Source organism: Antechinus flavipes, chromosome 5 (genome assembly GCF_016432865.1).
Source record: "Antechinus flavipes isolate AdamAnt ecotype Samford, QLD, Australia chromosome 5, AdamAnt_v2, whole genome shotgun sequence".
NCBI lineage: Eukaryota > Metazoa > Chordata > Mammalia > Dasyuromorphia > Dasyuridae > Antechinus > Antechinus flavipes.
This window is the reverse complement of record NC_067402.1, coordinates 266,503,456-266,521,032: the sequence shown is the minus strand read 5'-3', so window position 1 is coordinate 266,521,032 and position 17,577 is coordinate 266,503,456. Positions and strand designations below refer to the sequence as shown.

Genomic DNA, 17,577 nt, shown 5'->3' with positions numbered 1-17,577 from the left:
ATCTATAAAATATTACCTCTCCTATTTAATGTTTGACGGAAAATATTATATTTTGAACTAAGGGATCAATGATTGCATATTTGTTTTTTCTTTACAGCCAGAGCATGGACTAGGCTATATGCCATGAATAATATTTAAATTCAATCTCAACATCAAGTGTGCATCACTTCTCCTGTTCTGCGAAGACCTCTTCCTTTTTTGTTTGCATTTAATGGACACAGTCTTAGAAACATTACAGAATAAAAACCCAGACCATCTTCAGTCCTTTGGTGATTAAATGCACATTAGCAAATCTCTGTCTTGTCCTGATTCACTGTTGTAACGCATGAGCAGAGGCTAGAAGTATCATCTGGATTGTTGTGAAATTGTTTAAAAGCAGTGGCCCAGCTCTGCTTTTATTCATTTCTCCCATCATGGTTTAAGTATCAGCACTGTGAATGAAAGTAGTTGTCGGTTAGCTGCAGGGGTGTGTCTTTTTTTCTTCCAGTTTTGTGGGCTCCTTTTCCCTTTTTATGGTGATGCTAATTGCATTGGTTCAAGCAGCTAACCAGTTGTACTTTAGAATATGCCCTCTAGCCAAGTCTAACTCCTTAGACACAGTAGATGGACAAGCTTGGTTGTTTGAACAAAAATGGGAACATTAAACATCACAGCCCTCACTAATATCGTGATTCTGCTGTCAAGTGTAGAAATCTCCCTTCAAGAAAAGCTTGTGACCATTTTGTATGGCTTGTCTGGAAACTTCTGTAAATCTTATGTTTTAGTAAAATATTTTTTGTTATTCTACTTTGCCTTTGTACAGTTTATTTTGCTGTGTTTATTTCGTTTCCCTAATGTGACAATCGTATTTGAAGATTAAAACTAGTCTAGAATATTTTATGTTTGGGTCTTCGCCATCTGACATTAAAAAGATATGAACTTTGCCAATTTCTTTTCATTGATGCAGATACGTGATAAAATGCTGCTAAATGAATACTCATAAATTGACCCCTGAGAATACAGAAATCTTTAGTAACTGACATGTTAATTTCGTTCAAAATTATTACTGTCTGATCAGTTAGATTACGATTGGCATCTAGATCTAGAATGTTAGAAAATTACTGTCCAGGGAAAGACTGATAGCAAGCAGCAGTTGTGATTGGCAAATGTGTAACTTTTCTTTTGTGCCACATCATGTTTGGCATTATAATTTTGTTTCTGCCCAATCTGTCTGAATTTAATACATGACCTTTTGTATTTTATAGGACAACAATGATAGATTTGCTAATTATTCAATATTTGCTAAGCCATTTATTACAATCTTATCTACAAAACCAGATGAACAAAGTATTGACCAGCTAAATTGAATTATTAGAAAGATTTCTTCATTTGAAAGTCCCCAATTTTTAGTATAATATAATCAATCTTTAAAGTTCCTGCATAATCATTTTCTGATTATCCCTCTAGATATCCCTTAAAGGAGCCCTCCCTGCCTTTTTTGTTCTTTTAATTTGATCCCCATAATTTTTTTTCACTTGTCCTGTCTCTTTCTCTCTTCACTTTTCTCACTCTGCATATTTGATTTCTTTTTATTTTCAAGCCAATCATATGGCCAGTCAGTCCGAGTTATGTTCATGTTAATTTGCAGGTGGAATCTTTTGTCTCTTGCAGTTCAAGGTGATGGTTATGTAGCCCATCTGAATTTTCCCCACTCTTATCTCATATCATCTGGAGTTTCTTCAGAATGTGGTGTATTTTATTGTGCTCCTATGTAAGATGAAGAATTATCTATTAAAATTACATTTTCAACATACATTTGCTTTTGATGACTGGTAACTGGTATACCTCAAAATGCCTTGCATGCTAACAAATTCTAGAACTTTAATTCATAATTATCCTTCTATTGGAATTTGCAATGGATGACAACCTAGGAAAACCTATGCAGATAGGAGAACTGATAAAGACCCAAGAGAAACAGGTACGTGCCATATATGCATCAGGCATGAAAAGTAGACATATGATTGTATTTCAGATTTGTGGTTTTTACGTAACCAGGTAACTTTAGATGGAAGTAGAGAAGATCTGTATGAAGGAATTTTTGCCTTTAAAGTGTTAGAAATGATCAAATAAGTTATAACCCCCCAGCAAGCTCAGTGGGGCATTAATTTTTTTCATTGTTATCAGAATAGCATTTTCTATAATAACTAGGAATGAAACAGCAGGTTGTCTTTTTCTCCAAGCAGCCACAGTGTTCTTTAATATTGTGTAAGAAAGAGTGAAGGATTGTTAGTTGGACTAGCTCTGGAAAAGATTGATGGGCAAAGTCTAGAACAAAGGGAAATCAATTTATAGCAGTATAATGGGAGTTTTCACCTGAGATGTTTTTAGCAAAGACATGACATCTAAACCTTTCTGCTTTTTGCTACCCCTTGGGTAGTTAGAAACAAATTTAATTCAAAATTTCAAAATGGCAGATTCAATTTGATCACTTAAGTATACAGCACTAAAAGTGATTTTGTATGTTTGATTGTCTCAAGATGGAGGGGAAAGGAAATGCGCTACTTTTGAGTTGGTCAGAAACCTAACATATATATTTACCTTTGGCATCCATTTCTCTTTGCTCGGTTTTGAAAGCATTCATCCTGGATTGCCCTCTAAATTTTGGACCGTCCTCGCCATGGGGGTCCTTTTTAGCTCTTGTTTCCTTGGAACTTGATGCATTCATCATGGTTTCAAGAATGATGTCTTTTATCTTAGAGAAGGAACAAAACCTTTGTGAAGAAGGATCCTCAGATGTTAGCCAAGTGCTTCTTACTTGGGATCCAGTTCACCTGGATTCAAGTCCCAGTTCTTCAACACATTTAGCTCATTTTATAACTTAACTGAGCTACATTTGCTCATCTGTAAAGGAAGACAAGCTGATAGGGGCTTGGATTTAGGAAGACGTGGTTTCAAGTCCTGTTTGAGACCTGTATTGAATGTGTGACTCTTGGGGAAATTGTTGAATTTAATCATTCAGGCCCACCCTCCCTCCTTCCTCCCCAACACACAATACACACACACACACACTTTCTCACTTTAGAAAGCAATGGGGGTGGGGGGAGGTTGAGGAGCTCCATGTCAAAGAAATAGTACCTTGTAGATCTTAAAAGTACTCTATAAAATGTAAAGATTGAAGACATGTTTTCTTATAATAAGTCAGTCAATATTTCATCCTGTAGGGATCATGTCAATAATTGGTTGCTACTAACTTCCTCACAAATACTGAGAATTTACTCCTAGAGTTGGCTCTTTGAATGCAAAATTTCCTATTATAAATTTAAAATGAATTAAATGGCTTTAAAGCTGGCATAATTCCATTTTAGACTTTTCCCAGTTCTTTTTTTCTACTTCTAGGAACAAGTTGTCTGGATTAGTTGCTCTCGTTTTAAAAATGGTTGGTATTTCAGCATTTTTTAAAATGCATAGATAGGTCTTATTTACTTTCCTGACTGGCATTATTTTAAGGGTGGAAATGGTCACTTTCAATAAAGTTTGTGATGATAATAAGGAATCCCATTTCAGCTGGCAAAGCAACATAGCCAGTCATTTCTTGGATTCTTCACCCTTTTGCAACAGTCTCTTCTAACAGCAGCCATTGAACAAAATGTCTGTTTAAGGGCTAATCTTTATTTTTGAAAAAAATCTTTAGGGTTTCAGCTAGATAGATGCCTCTTAATTACTCCCTTAGGCATTCATTAACTTAATTGTAGAAAGGACATTTTTTTTCCAATTGACTGTATTTGAAAAACAGGCTTTAAAATATGCCAAGTAAGCAGTCCAAATTTGCTTAATAAAATTAAAGTATTTTCAGTGAGTTTAAAAAAAAAAAAAAACTTAAGAAAAACGCTTTTAAAACCATATTGCTGGAGGCAACTATATATAGTCTCCTGTATACAATTCTACTGATTGTACTGCATTTTTAAAAAATGTTTTAGCATGATTTCAATAATCATGATCATATAGTGAATTATTTTCATTTCCTTGGTTTTTCAAATACATGCCACTTCCCTTTTATTCCCTTGCAAAGATGATTTTGAATTTAAATCTGACTTGACATGCTGTTAGAGGGTCAGTCATTTGAGAGGGTAGAGATGCTTGTGAGCAAGACTGAGAAAGACATTTACCGTATGCCAAATTCCTCAGGGATGAACTTTGTTGTAAAGAGATCAGATTGGTTAAGATTTTACTGGAAATTTTTTTTTGACATATAATTTTTGATGTATTGTTATATATAGTAACCTGGATATGATTGTCATTAAAAAGTCTAGAGCTAAAAGGGTAAGTTGAATAAAAATTGAGAATGATCAAAAACTTATTTTTATGTACCTCATAAACCTCCTCTATCTCCCCATTAAAGTGTGAAGAGAAATTAGTCAAACTATGCTTACATGTGCATATACACACATGCAATATCTGGCATAGAGCTTTTGTGTCAAGTTACTGCAAAGTTACTTTGAATCTGATGTATTGAGATTCACTTTTTTTTTTTTAATGCGCTTAATATTGATGGAGATGTCACCTTAGTGCTTTGGATTTTGCTCTAACTTGATTTATAATTTAGAGGAAATGTTTAAGAAGATTTTTAGGTCCCCTCAGATTGTTTGGGAGGATCCTTCTGTGCTGTGACAGAAAGGTACCAGAACTAGTGGACTGCTGTGGTAAATCTTGGGCAGGTTATTTATTTATTTATTTTTTGCATGTCCAAAAGTGTTGTGCACTTTTTTCTCTCTCTCACTTTTTTTTTTAAAATAACTTTTTATTGATAGAATCCATGCCAGGGTAATTTTTTACAGCATTATCCCTTGCATTCACTTCTGTTCCGATTTTTCCCCTCCCTCCCTCTCTCCCTCCCACCAACCCCTCCCCCAGATGGCAAGCAGTCCTTTACATGTTAAATAGGTTACAATATATCCTAGATACAATATATGTGTGCAGAACTGTACAGTTTTCTTGTAGTACAGGGAGAACTGAATTCAGAAGGTATAAATAACCTGGGAAGAAAAACAAAAATGCAAGCAGTTTATATTCATTTCCCAGTGTTCTTTCTTTGGGTGTAGCTGTTTCTGTCCATCTTTGATCAGTTGAAGCTGAATTAGATCTCTTTATCAAAAAGATCCACTTCCATCAGAATACATCCTCAAACAGTATCATTGTTGAGGTATATAATGATCTGGTTCTGCTCATTTCACTTAGCATCAGTTCATGTAAATCTCTCCAAGCCTCTCTGTATTCATCCTGCTGGTCATTTCTTACAGAACAATAATATTCCATAACATTCATATACCACAATTTACCCAAGCATTCTCCAATCGATGGGCATCCATTCATTTTCCAGTTTCTAGCCACTACAAACAGGGCTGCCACAAACATTGGCACATACAGGTCCCTTTCCCTTCTTTAGTATCTCTTTGGGGTATAAGCCCAGCAGTAGCACTGCTGGATCAAAGGGTATACAGTTTGATAACTTTTTGAGCATAGTTCCAAATTGCTCTCCGGAATGGCTGGATGTGTTTGTTGTACACTTTTCTCATCATTTTATAGCTTAAAAAGGACAGACATGACATTTCTCCCCAGCAGTGGGGAAAAAAAACAATGGGACAGTCAGGAAACTCAAGTCCTTTATCTGGGGTGGGGTTATTTTTGGATTTGCTTCCCCCCCAAAAAAAAAACCAAAAAAAAAAAACAACCCAGTGGTGGTGGTGGGTGACATTTGGATTACACAGTAAGTGTCTCAGGCTGGATTGGAACTCGGGGCCTCCTGACTTCAGGGCCAGAGCTCTATCCACTGCACCACCTAGCTGCCCTTTTATAACAATATTTGAAAGAAATTATTTTCCTCTAATATCTTATGTATCTAATTTTGTATCTACAGTAATGCCTTTTTGAGAATGGGGTCCATAAGCTACATTGGCTAGTCCATGTTTGAAGAGCCCTGTCCCAATTATTTGGTTCCTCTAGAACATAGCCCAGGGCAGCAGAGTGAATAAAATATTTCTAATGCAGCCTCCAAATTCTTCCTTCCACTAGCTTCAACACCAAATATGAGTCTTCTGTCTAAAAATTAGATCTTAACAGGTTGGAGTGAGTTAGACATATGTTGAAAAACGTTATACTTTCTGAATCTGATTACAGAGTGTCCTCCATCCATTAGGAAAAATTGCACTGCAGCATCTTCCAAGCTCTTTACCTTTGCAATTATTGTTTATGGCTTTCTGCACATCCTGATGAGATATCCCATCCATTATGTTGGGGGGAAGTTTTTGGTTCTTTTTACATTTATTTCTTGGTTGCCACTGTGATTATCACTCCATATTATTTAGCCCCTCTCCTTTTCCAGGCATGTGGGCCTTGGTTTCAGCTCTTTAGGTTACTTTGACTTTTTTACTTTTTTCTAAGGCCATCATGAATCAATTGTGGGAGAAAATATGCACTTTTGTGATTGTAAACAACTTATGATCTTTGAAAACATCACACTTTCCAAAATGTTATCCAATCAGATCTCTTTCAGTTCTGGTTTTTGCTCATTATCTGTCCATGACAATCAAGTACCTACTGTGCAGAAGACATTGGTAGGAATTGTGCAAAGGAAAACTTTTTCTCTCCCAAGGACTTTGAATTCTGCTGTGGGTATGCAGACAAATTATCTTGTTTAAGTAAATATAAAATGAATTGAGAGAATTCATTTCCCACTACTTGTTAGTGCATTTTCCTCTCCAGGGAGAAAAGCCTCCCTGGAAGAAGTATTTCCAGAGTTGACATTAGAAAAAAGTTAGGAGTTCTAAGAGGGAAAGGTAAGAAGTACACTCTATACGCATGTGGTAAGAATTTGGCAGAAGCAGTGAAGTAGAAAGAGGTAAAATAGAATTGGATAAAACTGGATTTAGATTATGATGGGTGTTAATAGGCTTTTATTATAAAAAGAACAAATACCATCTCATGATTTCAGTTTAGGACATTGGTTGTTTGGCTTTGTTTTATATCTTGCTTGATGTTGAGTGGATATTTGATTCACTTCTAATATAGATTTTAATAGCTTGTGTTCTTCTATGGAGTCCCTATTGCTTCTAGAATGAAATACAAATTGTCATTTAAAACCCTTTAACTGACCCCAACCTTATCTATACATTCCAACCTCACATGTAACTCATTTGTGTACCTTATATCTTAACTCATTTGTGTACCTTATATCTTTCTCTCCTTGTTCATTTCCCTGGATCCCTAACTTCCTTCAAAACTTAGCCAAAATGCCCCTCCTTACTCTACCTTTTCTTATGGAAATTTTCATACGGAATTTATTTATATACCTCGTGTTACTTGATGGAATAGTATTACTTTGAGGGTAGGAGGTGTTTCTTTGTCCACTTACTCAGCACATTAAGTGCTTGGCACAAAATAGGCACTTGATAAATACTTCTTTGAAGTGAAATGATCCATGAAACTCCTGGATCTTCTATGATGTGGTTTTGCCCCTTTTTCATTGTTTTGTGAGAAAGGCATTTGGGTTGTTCATTGGTAATGTTTTATTGGTTGCTTTTCCCCCATTGATTTTTCAGAATATTCCTGTCTTGTTGGAGACCTTGAAAACTTACCCCAAAGTATTTTTTAAAAAAAACTTTATTTGGTGAGATTAGGGCATTCTTCATCTTAGTGGTCAATGGCACTTAGGATCCCGAAGTGCAAGATGTATTAGCTCTGTCACTCTGTCATTACTCATGAGAAAATATTGCCGTAGAGTTTGTTAGAGTCATGGTTTAGAGCTAGAAGTCATTTAGTTCAAACACTTCATTTTATTGATAAGTAAACTATGGTAAAATCTATCACCATAATTAACTTTGCCTACAACTGGCATTTTCATTTAATATTGAAAATTTTCCTGACATCGGAAATATTTTTTTCTGCTTCTCCCTCTCAATTAAAAAAAAATCCTTATACATGCTCATAAGCATGTATATGTCATGATGTCATCTGTCATGATGATAATCTTGCTATCATGACTTGTTCTGGTCGCATCATTTCCTATAGATTTTTCATAGGTTTGTCTCAAACTCATTTTTGTCATTTCTTGTGGCACAATTTCCCCAGTGGATAGTTCAATATGGGTTCTTTTTCTCTTTGGGGGTGTGATATTCACAAAAACCCTGTGAGGTAAGTACTACAGGTATTATCTGTGATTTACAGATGAGGAAATAGGCCTAGTGATGCTAAAGGATTTCAAGTGGTAATTGAAGCCTAGGTTTGAATACATTTTTCTTGCAGTCTAGGTCTTTCACTTTTGTAAATTAACTTTTATTTTAAATATTTTGGGGGTTATGTTTTGTAGTCTTTTTAACTATTAGAAACATTTAAGCCAAACATTTGACTTTTTGCATCCATTTTAAAGCAGGTTAAGTTGTAGATCTTAATATAGTTTAACAAGAGGAAAAAACCCTAGAATTGAGAGGGATTGGAAACTTCCAGTAGAATAATGGGATTTGGGCTAGGAGAAAGGTGGGATAAGAGAATATTTCAGACATGGGGATAATCGGAGAGCAAAGATGATTTGTGAACTTGCAATGTCACTTTCTCAGTGATTAAGTATTAGGTTTGAGAAGACTTTAAAGGCCTTTTTTGTTTTAATCCTGAAATTATATTTTGGCAGCAGAATGGAGAAAAATGTGGCAAGAAGTTGTCACTGTACTTTACATGTGAGCTGAGGGCCAGAGAATCTATCAACCTAAACCAGAGAACCCTTTCTCAAAGGAGAAAGGGGTGTATTTGAAAGGTAAAAGGAATTAACTGATTTTGAAATGCAACAGGTCACAGATTTCAATTTTGATTTGACAATTACCTGGTGCCCTTTGTCTCTGAACAAATCCTAACTTCCATTTCATTGAAATTACCAAGCTTATCAATGTGGTTTTGCGATGTTAACATTTTATTTGGAAATGAAAAATGTTAGCCAAAATAAACTCCCATGTTGGCTATGTATGTAAATCCTGTTCCTTCTGTTATCTCTGCTTCATCCTTGGTCTACATGATTGATACATTGGTAAGAACCAGAGTATTTCCCAGCTGGACCAGGCCATATCTTAAGCCTTGTCATCCTTTCTGAGATATAATACATCATGATATATAACCTTCCCCACTGCTTTAGGAAGGTACTGAATGGTGGACAGGAAGATGCTATGGTGCTCATGCCCGTTCATAAAGCTTGGAAATTTTCTGACTAGGTTTATCAATCTCTCATTTTTTCTTCTGATCACACGTTTCTCCTTGGTGTCCTTCAAAGTTTTTGAGGTATTGAGATTTTAAGATTTCTCATTTTCACTATACTTATGTGTTTGTTAGAATCTAGATTATACACAATTCCTGGAACTATTTACACTGGGTTGGCTGATTGTTGTTGCTGGCGGAGCCTCTAACACATTTAAAAAATATATAGCATTATGAAAGATACCAAAGGCTAGTAAAATTAGCACAACGTGCAGTCTCTGTACTCTGCTTTAAACTTTTTTCAAAGTGTGTCTGGGATCCAATGATATGAATCGAAGCACTATGCCATCAAAACGACACAAGATGAGCATACTGCCCATCTACTGAGGCATTGGATGAAGCTAGATGGGCTATAAAGCCATACTCCTGAAATAAGTAGATGACAGGGCTGTGCACATTTTGATCTGTCAAAATGAGTTCTGTGTACTATTGTGAGGAGTGAAACAGATCTCAAAATGACCTGTAACTTTCCTGAGAAGGGAACCAGACTGCCAAAGGGCACACAAATTTGAATCCCAACTGAAAAGCACTGGTCTTCATTTGGTTTGAGCATGTTAACTTTATAGGTATTGCATGATTTTGCCTTTGAGGAGAGAATGGAGCTGAAACAGTCTGTGGGACAGGTAGAATTGCCATTTCCTGTGCATCTCTGTGCCTCATGAAAGCACTGACATTTAGTCGAGGAGTAGAGATTGTGATTATATTAGTGGTACTTTTTGTTAGTTGGTTCTTTGATCTGATTGACACAGAAGCAAAATGTTTTTTCTTTTTTTTTTACCAGGAACACAGGTATATATGAATGTTAGTTTTTCTGTTAGCTTTCTGTCTAATATTGTCTTTTTTGTAAGAGGAAATGTTACATTTAAAAAGAAAAGGACATTTTTGCTTTAAAGCTCTATTCCCCACCTCATTCCCTCTCCTTTCTTCTACTAAGCAAATGTTCTTTAGGACTAAGGAATACAGAAAACACTGGTTGTGTTTTGGACCATCTAATTATAAATGGAGGCACCATAAATTTAAAAATTAGGTAGACGAGTTCTTTTTGAAGGTGTTCAATGGAATGTCCAGGTTAAATGCGTGTTACTTAGTGTATGTAATTTGATTGCCGTTATTTGGTAATATAAATGGTATCTAACTCAAAAGAAACTCCATTTATTTCTGTACATCTTTGAAATAGATTCCATTGATATTGTTTGTATTTTGACTGGTCCATTATTGGAAGAGAAGGCAGGCACTTTTAATTCATTCTATACATTGAGCTCCACAGCTGCAATGACAATGGCCCCTTTCATGGTATTCCAATGCATTTTCTTAAGTTATTGTAAATACCATCTTTTTTGTGCAAAATGTAAAAACAAATAAACTTTGGCATTTAAATGTTGCATTTCTCCATACTTTGTCATTTCAGGTATAAAATACTAATCGAATTTTCCAGAATTTGAATGCATCAAAATCAGAAAATGTGTCATTTTTTGCTGAGTATTCTGTATTTGTATTTTTGAGTAGCAGTAATTTGAATGGATTTCTGAAAACAGAAATTAGTTAAGTAGCGATTCATAAGTGAGAATCACGTAAGAATCACTCACATAATTGAGTGTCCACTATGTACCAATTTGTGCTAAACATTGGAACTTTATATTCTGAGGGTAGAATGAATACAACAGAATTGAAAGTTACAAATAGGAGACAGCACCTGTGGAACGAGTAGTGAACAGTCCAATTTGGAAAGGCCTAATCTTTTCCTTTTTTGTGGTCAGTTGGAGAGGGGATCTGAGAGAAAGCATAGAGTATGGCTTACACATGAATCATTTTGTTGTGTCTTAGGCATTGAAGACCAAAACAAACCTGAGGAGACTAGCAAAGTATAAAAGATGACTTCCATGCCCCCAAAAGATAATTAAGTCTACCAGAATATTCAAAGCAGCAGGTTTCAATAAGTAAATAGTAAAGAACTGGAAAAGAAGTATGAACCCATAGATGCTTAGAGTATTTCTCTTCTTTGAGGTACATGAGCTGGAGAATGTAAACCTAACTTAAGACATTAAATAGCAACAAAGATCAAAATAGGCAAAACAAACTGGAATAGGAAACCATTGGTGAATGAGAAATTGAGTACTGTGTAGCTTTAATGTAAACAAATCTACTAAAAAGTACTACATCTAAATCATTTGCTCCATCGGTTCATTCGCCACTAAGCTGTCAAATTGTCTTCCTAAAGCACAAAACTGACTGTCGTCACACCTCCCTATTCGATACATTTTTAACAACTAAATGTAAGAGATTATATATAATTTAGTTTTCTCTTTAAATGAGATGGGATGGAGAATCTTGGCAAATTTCACTGGCAACCATATCTCATTTCTAAACAAGAATGAAATTCAAATTTAGACTAAAAAGATTTAACAGGCAGTTAAGTCTAGCCAGATGGAAATATTGTTTCAAATTATACTTTTCCCCCAATCAAAAAACATTTATTGATAAGCATTCACTATATTCCAGACACTAGGGACAAAAAAGAAATCACTTCCTTAACAAAAGGATGAATATTGGTGGAGTTGTTATGGACAGGCAAATTAATGCACTGAGCATTAGTCACAAACAATGGATTTTGCCCCAAAAGTTGCCTAATAGGGCATGCCCTCTGACCTAGCAACAGGTCCCACATGCTCTTCTAGTGGAAAAGAACCAGAAATTAAAGGGATATTAAACCTTTGAAAACTTGTATGATCTGCCACAGGGTAAAATGAATGCAGTACGGTGACCATCTTAATGCCAGGGTCATGCTATTCTACCCACTCCTGACAGCGAGGTAATAGATTTAGGATCCAGAATAAAACATAGTCAAAACTGGGAATTCATTTTATTTGGCTATATTGATAAGAATTTTGTCTTTCTTTTTCTGCCCAGGTGGAGAGAGCAGAGGAATAGCTTTGTTAGGGAAAAAATTTTTTTGAAATTTTAGTTTAAAAAGTAAATATAAAAACAAAAACTGGACAACAGTGGAGAATCAGAACAGATGTCAAACATGGGAAACTAGATAAAACATATTGGGCAATATTTAGCAAAGAAAAAATACTACTCAGGGATGTCAATTACAATTTCATGGCCCCTTTTCTATTTGGGTTTGATACTACTGAATTAGTCTGCCAGAAATATATTAGAAAATGAGCTTTTTAAAGTAAAATAAAAATGAGAATCACTAGATAAAAGGAGAGGATACAACTGTTCTCTCCAGGTTACAGTAAATAGGAGCACTAAGTACTTACAAATCAAAAGATCTATTCAAAACAAGTTATGTGGCAGTAAGTATGTGTGTCAGGATAAAGTACATTATTTGGCTCAATCTGGAGATATTTGAAAGGAAAAAGAGTTATCACACACCAAAAGCACAAATTGAGGGGGGGGGGGGAGGGGAGGCTGTAGGGAAAGACCTTAACTATTTAACTACTTTTCTTCTCCAGTACAGAGGAATAGGTGAAATGAGAATGGAAACCTTGTTAAGTTGTCCTGAAATCCCCCAATCTTTCTTTTCTTTTATGCAAAAATGAGGAAATCTTCCAGTTTGTCTCGCTCATTTTGTGGATTAAAAAACCCCCAAAACTTAGTGTAGTCACACCATCCATCCATCCATTGTTGGGAAAGCTAGCCTTTCAATACTTTTTGCTCCTCTGCAATGTAATTTCACTCCCACAAGTAGATAGTGGCTCCTTCTTTTCATAAAAGAGTTGGGATAGTTGCTACCACTCTAAAAATACATTAATATATTCATCTAATCGACATGAGGGTAAAGATACATTTAACTCTATATTTTTACTTATTATTCTGCTGACCCTCCACCTCTACCTAGCTATATTTTAAAAGAATGCCTCCCCTTCCCCCAAAGTCTACAGTAAATGTGTTTAGAACTGAATTATCGGAGCTGTTGTATGATTAGCCAAAAGAAAATAAACATAAAAGATAGGAATTGGCTGTAACTATAAAATTCTAAATTTAAGTACCTTAGCCACACAGCTTTTATTTAATTTTTATTCTGATATTTTATCTCAAATATAAAAAGTCAAAATTCTTACACCAATCTTCAAAAGAAAACCATGCAGAACAATTAAAAATGTTTACAGCCTTTTGTTTCCTTAGTTTGCTTCTTTATATTAAGTGGTGGTTGTCAACAGAACAGACTTTTCTTGAAAAATTCCACATTAGGCCAACCCTGGTCCTGGTCCATATATATGGCCCCAAGATTACTGCCTTAGTGGTCTCCGACATTCCAAGTTCTTAAGTGTTAACAAGTATGGCACTTACCCAGCTGGGAAACTTCAATTGTCCTTTACAAAACGGGCAGAAAACCGCTTTCTCCTAATGTCAACAAATCAAAATTACTAATAGTCTTTTTTCTATAAATTAGTTTTATTTCTAATCCTAAAAAGGCATCCTGCCCACTCCAAGATAATTCAGGGAACAAGGATCACTTGTGAACCTTTATGCAAGAAGACCACAAGTAATGTACCAATGACTAACTGGCCTACTTATGTGAGAACAATGTTTTTAAAAATAGAATGTAGTTTAGAGGATGGGGATGAGCGAGAACATTCAGCCACTTCATCTCTGTTTGGGCTGAAGGTGTCTTCAGCTGCCTCTGTACCCAGAGAAAGCTATCTTATCCTCAGGATTTTACGAATGTGATTTTGCTAAACTGGTCTGAACGATAACATTTTACTTTGCAATATGACAACTGTAAAATGTTCTGTTAAATTATACAAAGAGAAGCATTAGGAATCAAAACTAATTAAAGGAAAATTTGCAAGTTGCATAGAGACTAAAGAGATCTGTACACTGAATGGCATTAAGGAATCCGAATATGGCACTACTAAGCCCAAATGTGCTGACCAAAAAAAATTATACAACAAAATATTTATAGGCTAACAACTCTTAGGAGTTGGTTAACATCAATACTGTACATTTTTACATTTTTATCAAATACATAGTTTGAGTTACAAAATAAGAGCATGCATTATTACCTCTAAGAATACCATGTACAAGCTTTTTTAAAAATCCCCAGTGTCATAGAATGTTAAGTGGGAGTAGTTTTATGTACAAACATTGCGTCCATAAAACAAAAATCCAGTTTCTTTTGGCTGTTTGTAATTCAAAGAAACTTCTCAAATGACTAAGTTACTCTGAGAAACATCTAGCCCATGAAATTTTTCTAAGTCAATTTATGGGATTAAAAGGGTTTGCCCAGAACGTGTTTTTTGGTTTTTTTTTTTTTTTTTTAGATGTTTTAACTTCCTGTACAAGGAGAAATAACATTTCTCAATCAAGTTACATAATCTGGAATAGGAAATTCTCCAAATGTTCATTTTCTACTTTCGTCATTTCTTTTGGTTAGCAGTAATACATTTTCAAAACCTATTTTCATGTGAGTTAGAACTTGTACTTAAGATCTGGTGTGTTTGAATGGCACAAGATCTCATTTCAAACTGTGGCACCAATAATTCCTAAAAGTGTAACAGCACTCAATTTTAATTTATAGCAGCATTTTACACAATTGTGTTTTAAAAGTAGGTTAACGATTTGTATACTGAATAACAAAGTGTTTAAATTACATGGACTTTCCACTTTACACTCACTATTTACCATTTAGAATATTTACAAATGTTTATAGAATGATTTTTAACCCCACATCTCTTCAAAATGCTTTAAACTTAAAACCTCAGTTTTGACCTGATTAGGCTAGAGGTATTTGCATTTTAGATGGGACCCTTGGTTTTAGGTATCTTAAAAGTTTTGAGAGTGAAAAGAACTTAAAAACTCTCAATCATAATCTTTTTCCAAATGAAGAAATGCAAAAGTGTCCCACTCCTAAATTTTTATTGGGAGTGAAATTTTAGGGGTTTGTAGAACATTTAAAAGGTTCTATAACGAGGTAAGCTCTCCATCATATACCTGGATATCTTAAATTCTGTTGGCTATTGATTGCCAGGAAAGATAATGAAGAGGCGGCCAGGGACTAAAAGGAATGGCAGAAACTGAATGAGAAAGTATTTGAGCTTGATGCCAGTGTGCTATTTGTAGCAGTGGATTAATGAAACAAACCAAATGAAAATGTCATGAAAATGACTAATTGTATAAAGAAGGGTTTTTCCCCATTAAAAACAGTAACATGCTTTATCTAGGAAATTCTGCACAAAAAGGAGGTTGATGATAAATCTTAATGCTGTTTTTCATTGAGCCTATTTTATTTATTTCCAGGGTGTATGTCTTATCATAGTGGTATCTCATAATGAAATGTCATCTATACTCAGCACTGGAAAAAACTTTTGAATCTTAAGGAGGGAAAAGATACCACATGTATACAAAACAATACCCTCTAATAGCAGAGAAATGGTGTTTAATACACATCTTCTCTAATTTCCAAGTAAACAGGAGGGCTATCTGAAACAAAGTGGCACTATAAACATTTTAATATTTAGAAATTAGTTCTAAAATCTAAAAAACCACTATATAGAAGGCTTGTTTTCAATGGGTCAATGCTTTTAGGAAAGTACCTAGTCATCTCTCCCCTTGACTTCCTTTAAAAACAAAAACAAAACAAAACAAAAAACTTCAGACTACCACACTAGATAAGGTGATGTGAAAATCAGAATGCAGAGTAGTCTGAAAAAACAAAAATAAAAATGTATTTCAGGAAAGGGAGAGGGCACACAGTTAAGGCATCTTAAAAAAAAATTCCATATGGCTTTGGTTTACTGAAATATTTTTACACTGTCAAAGAAAAAGGGAAATATTTCAAAGCATCTGAAAAATATGAAAACTGCTTGAATAAACAGCATTATGACAATTCAGGCAGTTTAAACATGTGGATATCAAATACAGAAGACTTCTCCCTGTGAAACTGGGTATGGTCACCTAGATATTTATCTTACAGAAGATGGCAACCCCGAAGTCTGTGCAGAAGTTACATACAAAGAATTGTTGTCTGGAAGGGTGGGAACCATGGAATTTCCATTGGTTGGTGAGCAGCCCAACTTCAATTTTTCCAAATACTCAGCATGCACGGGTTTATGACACTGAAGAACTTTGATGGCATCTTCAACCTTGAACCATTCTCTCTTTCTTCCTAAAAAAAAAATAGTAAGAAAAAAAAATATATATATATATATGTTAGAATAACTATTTAAAAACTCATTTTAACTGCAGCTTGTCCCCATCAAATCAATTAAATAAATTAAGAACGCAATGCCTCTAGCATTTTCACTTTTTTTTTTTTTGCATATGACAGATATAGAAATATATTTTAAAAGATTGTGCATGTTTAACCTAAATCAAATTTTTGTTTTGAGGAGGGGGAAGATAATGGAGAGATGGAGAAAAATCTGGAACACAAAGTTTTATAAAAATGAATGCTGCAAACTATCTTGTATTTGGAAAAATAAAACATTACTGAGGGAGAAAAAAGTTCAATGCTGCCTAATGATCAACAGAATCAATTCCTCAGAATTTAAATAAAATATCAAAAGGAATAACTTCTAAGCCATGGCTGTTAACTATAATATAAAAGTAGGAATTTATCATAATAAATTTTTTTTTTAAACTTTAGATCATTTCATATAGAGCCTAAATGAATGAAGGTGAAGGTGAAGATGGCCAGAACCTGATAGGGAGAAGCAAAAAGTAGGGCTCCAAAAACATCTGTTGGCTTTTACTGAACATGATCCACAGATTTTAATGGCTAAAGTCAGGCGCCCAGCTAACATAACATTTAAATATGTATTTCATTCCCATACTTCCAGCCTGTCATAGCATATAAATCAACTGGCCTATTAAAACACGAAGATTCTTAAATACATGGATATTTCAGTCATATGATAGGTGATTTGACTAAGGCAGCTCCAAATATTAAATGACATGCACTTTGAAAACATAGATATGAGAGATAACTAAAAAAAATTGACAGTACAGATAGTCATTCACTACACCTTTAATCCTCCCAAAATTTTTTATGCATTATGACTTATGACTAATAAAACTAATTTTTGGAATTAGCTTATGGGTACCAAAACAGTCAATTCTATTTGCTTCTTAGAAAAATATTTTAAGAGATTATGAAGTGGAGGAATTTTTAAAATATTTACCTATGTTAACAGAATCCTCCCAGTCTTCCAAAATTTCAGTGACAGTAAGAACATAAACATAAGTACGATGCTTGCGATCTTGATTCTGCTTGAATATGAAAAAGATGACATTTTAATCTACAGGCTCATGTTTTAATTATTATACAATATTCACCAAGAGTAATATTAAAAA

At 34.7% G+C, this 17,577-nt stretch overlaps 2 protein-coding genes across 4 annotated transcripts in view; one reads left to right on the top strand and one right to left on the bottom strand.

The window, feature by feature from the left end:
• Nucleotides 1-1,792, top strand: part of UBE2N (ubiquitin conjugating enzyme E2 N) — an 88,567-nt gene extending 86,775 nt beyond the window's left edge. Inside the window, exon 7 of the mRNA XM_051963676.1 lies at nt 98-1,792. Coding sequence (XP_051819636.1) covers nt 98-138 — 41 coding nt within the window. The 3' untranslated portion in view covers nt 139-1,792. The remainder of the gene's footprint in view (nt 1-97) is intronic.
• An 11,493-nt stretch (nt 1,793-13,285) lies between these two features.
• NUDT4 (nudix hydrolase 4) overlaps nt 13,286-17,577 on the bottom strand; it is a 29,719-nt gene continuing 25,427 nt past the window's right edge. The window contains exons 4-6 of one of the 3 annotated variants that reach the window (XM_051963673.1): nt 17,406-17,493; nt 16,237-16,390; nt 13,286-13,626 (exon numbers count right to left, since the gene is read on the bottom strand). In XM_051963673.1, the coding sequence (XP_051819633.1) occupies nt 13,587-13,626; nt 16,237-16,390; nt 17,406-17,493 (282 nt within the window). In that variant the 3' untranslated portion in view covers nt 13,286-13,586. Of the gene's footprint in view, nt 16,391-17,405; nt 17,494-17,577 lie in introns of all 3 variants that reach the window. The other 2 variants (XM_051963671.1, XM_051963672.1) reach the window with 2 other exon arrangements.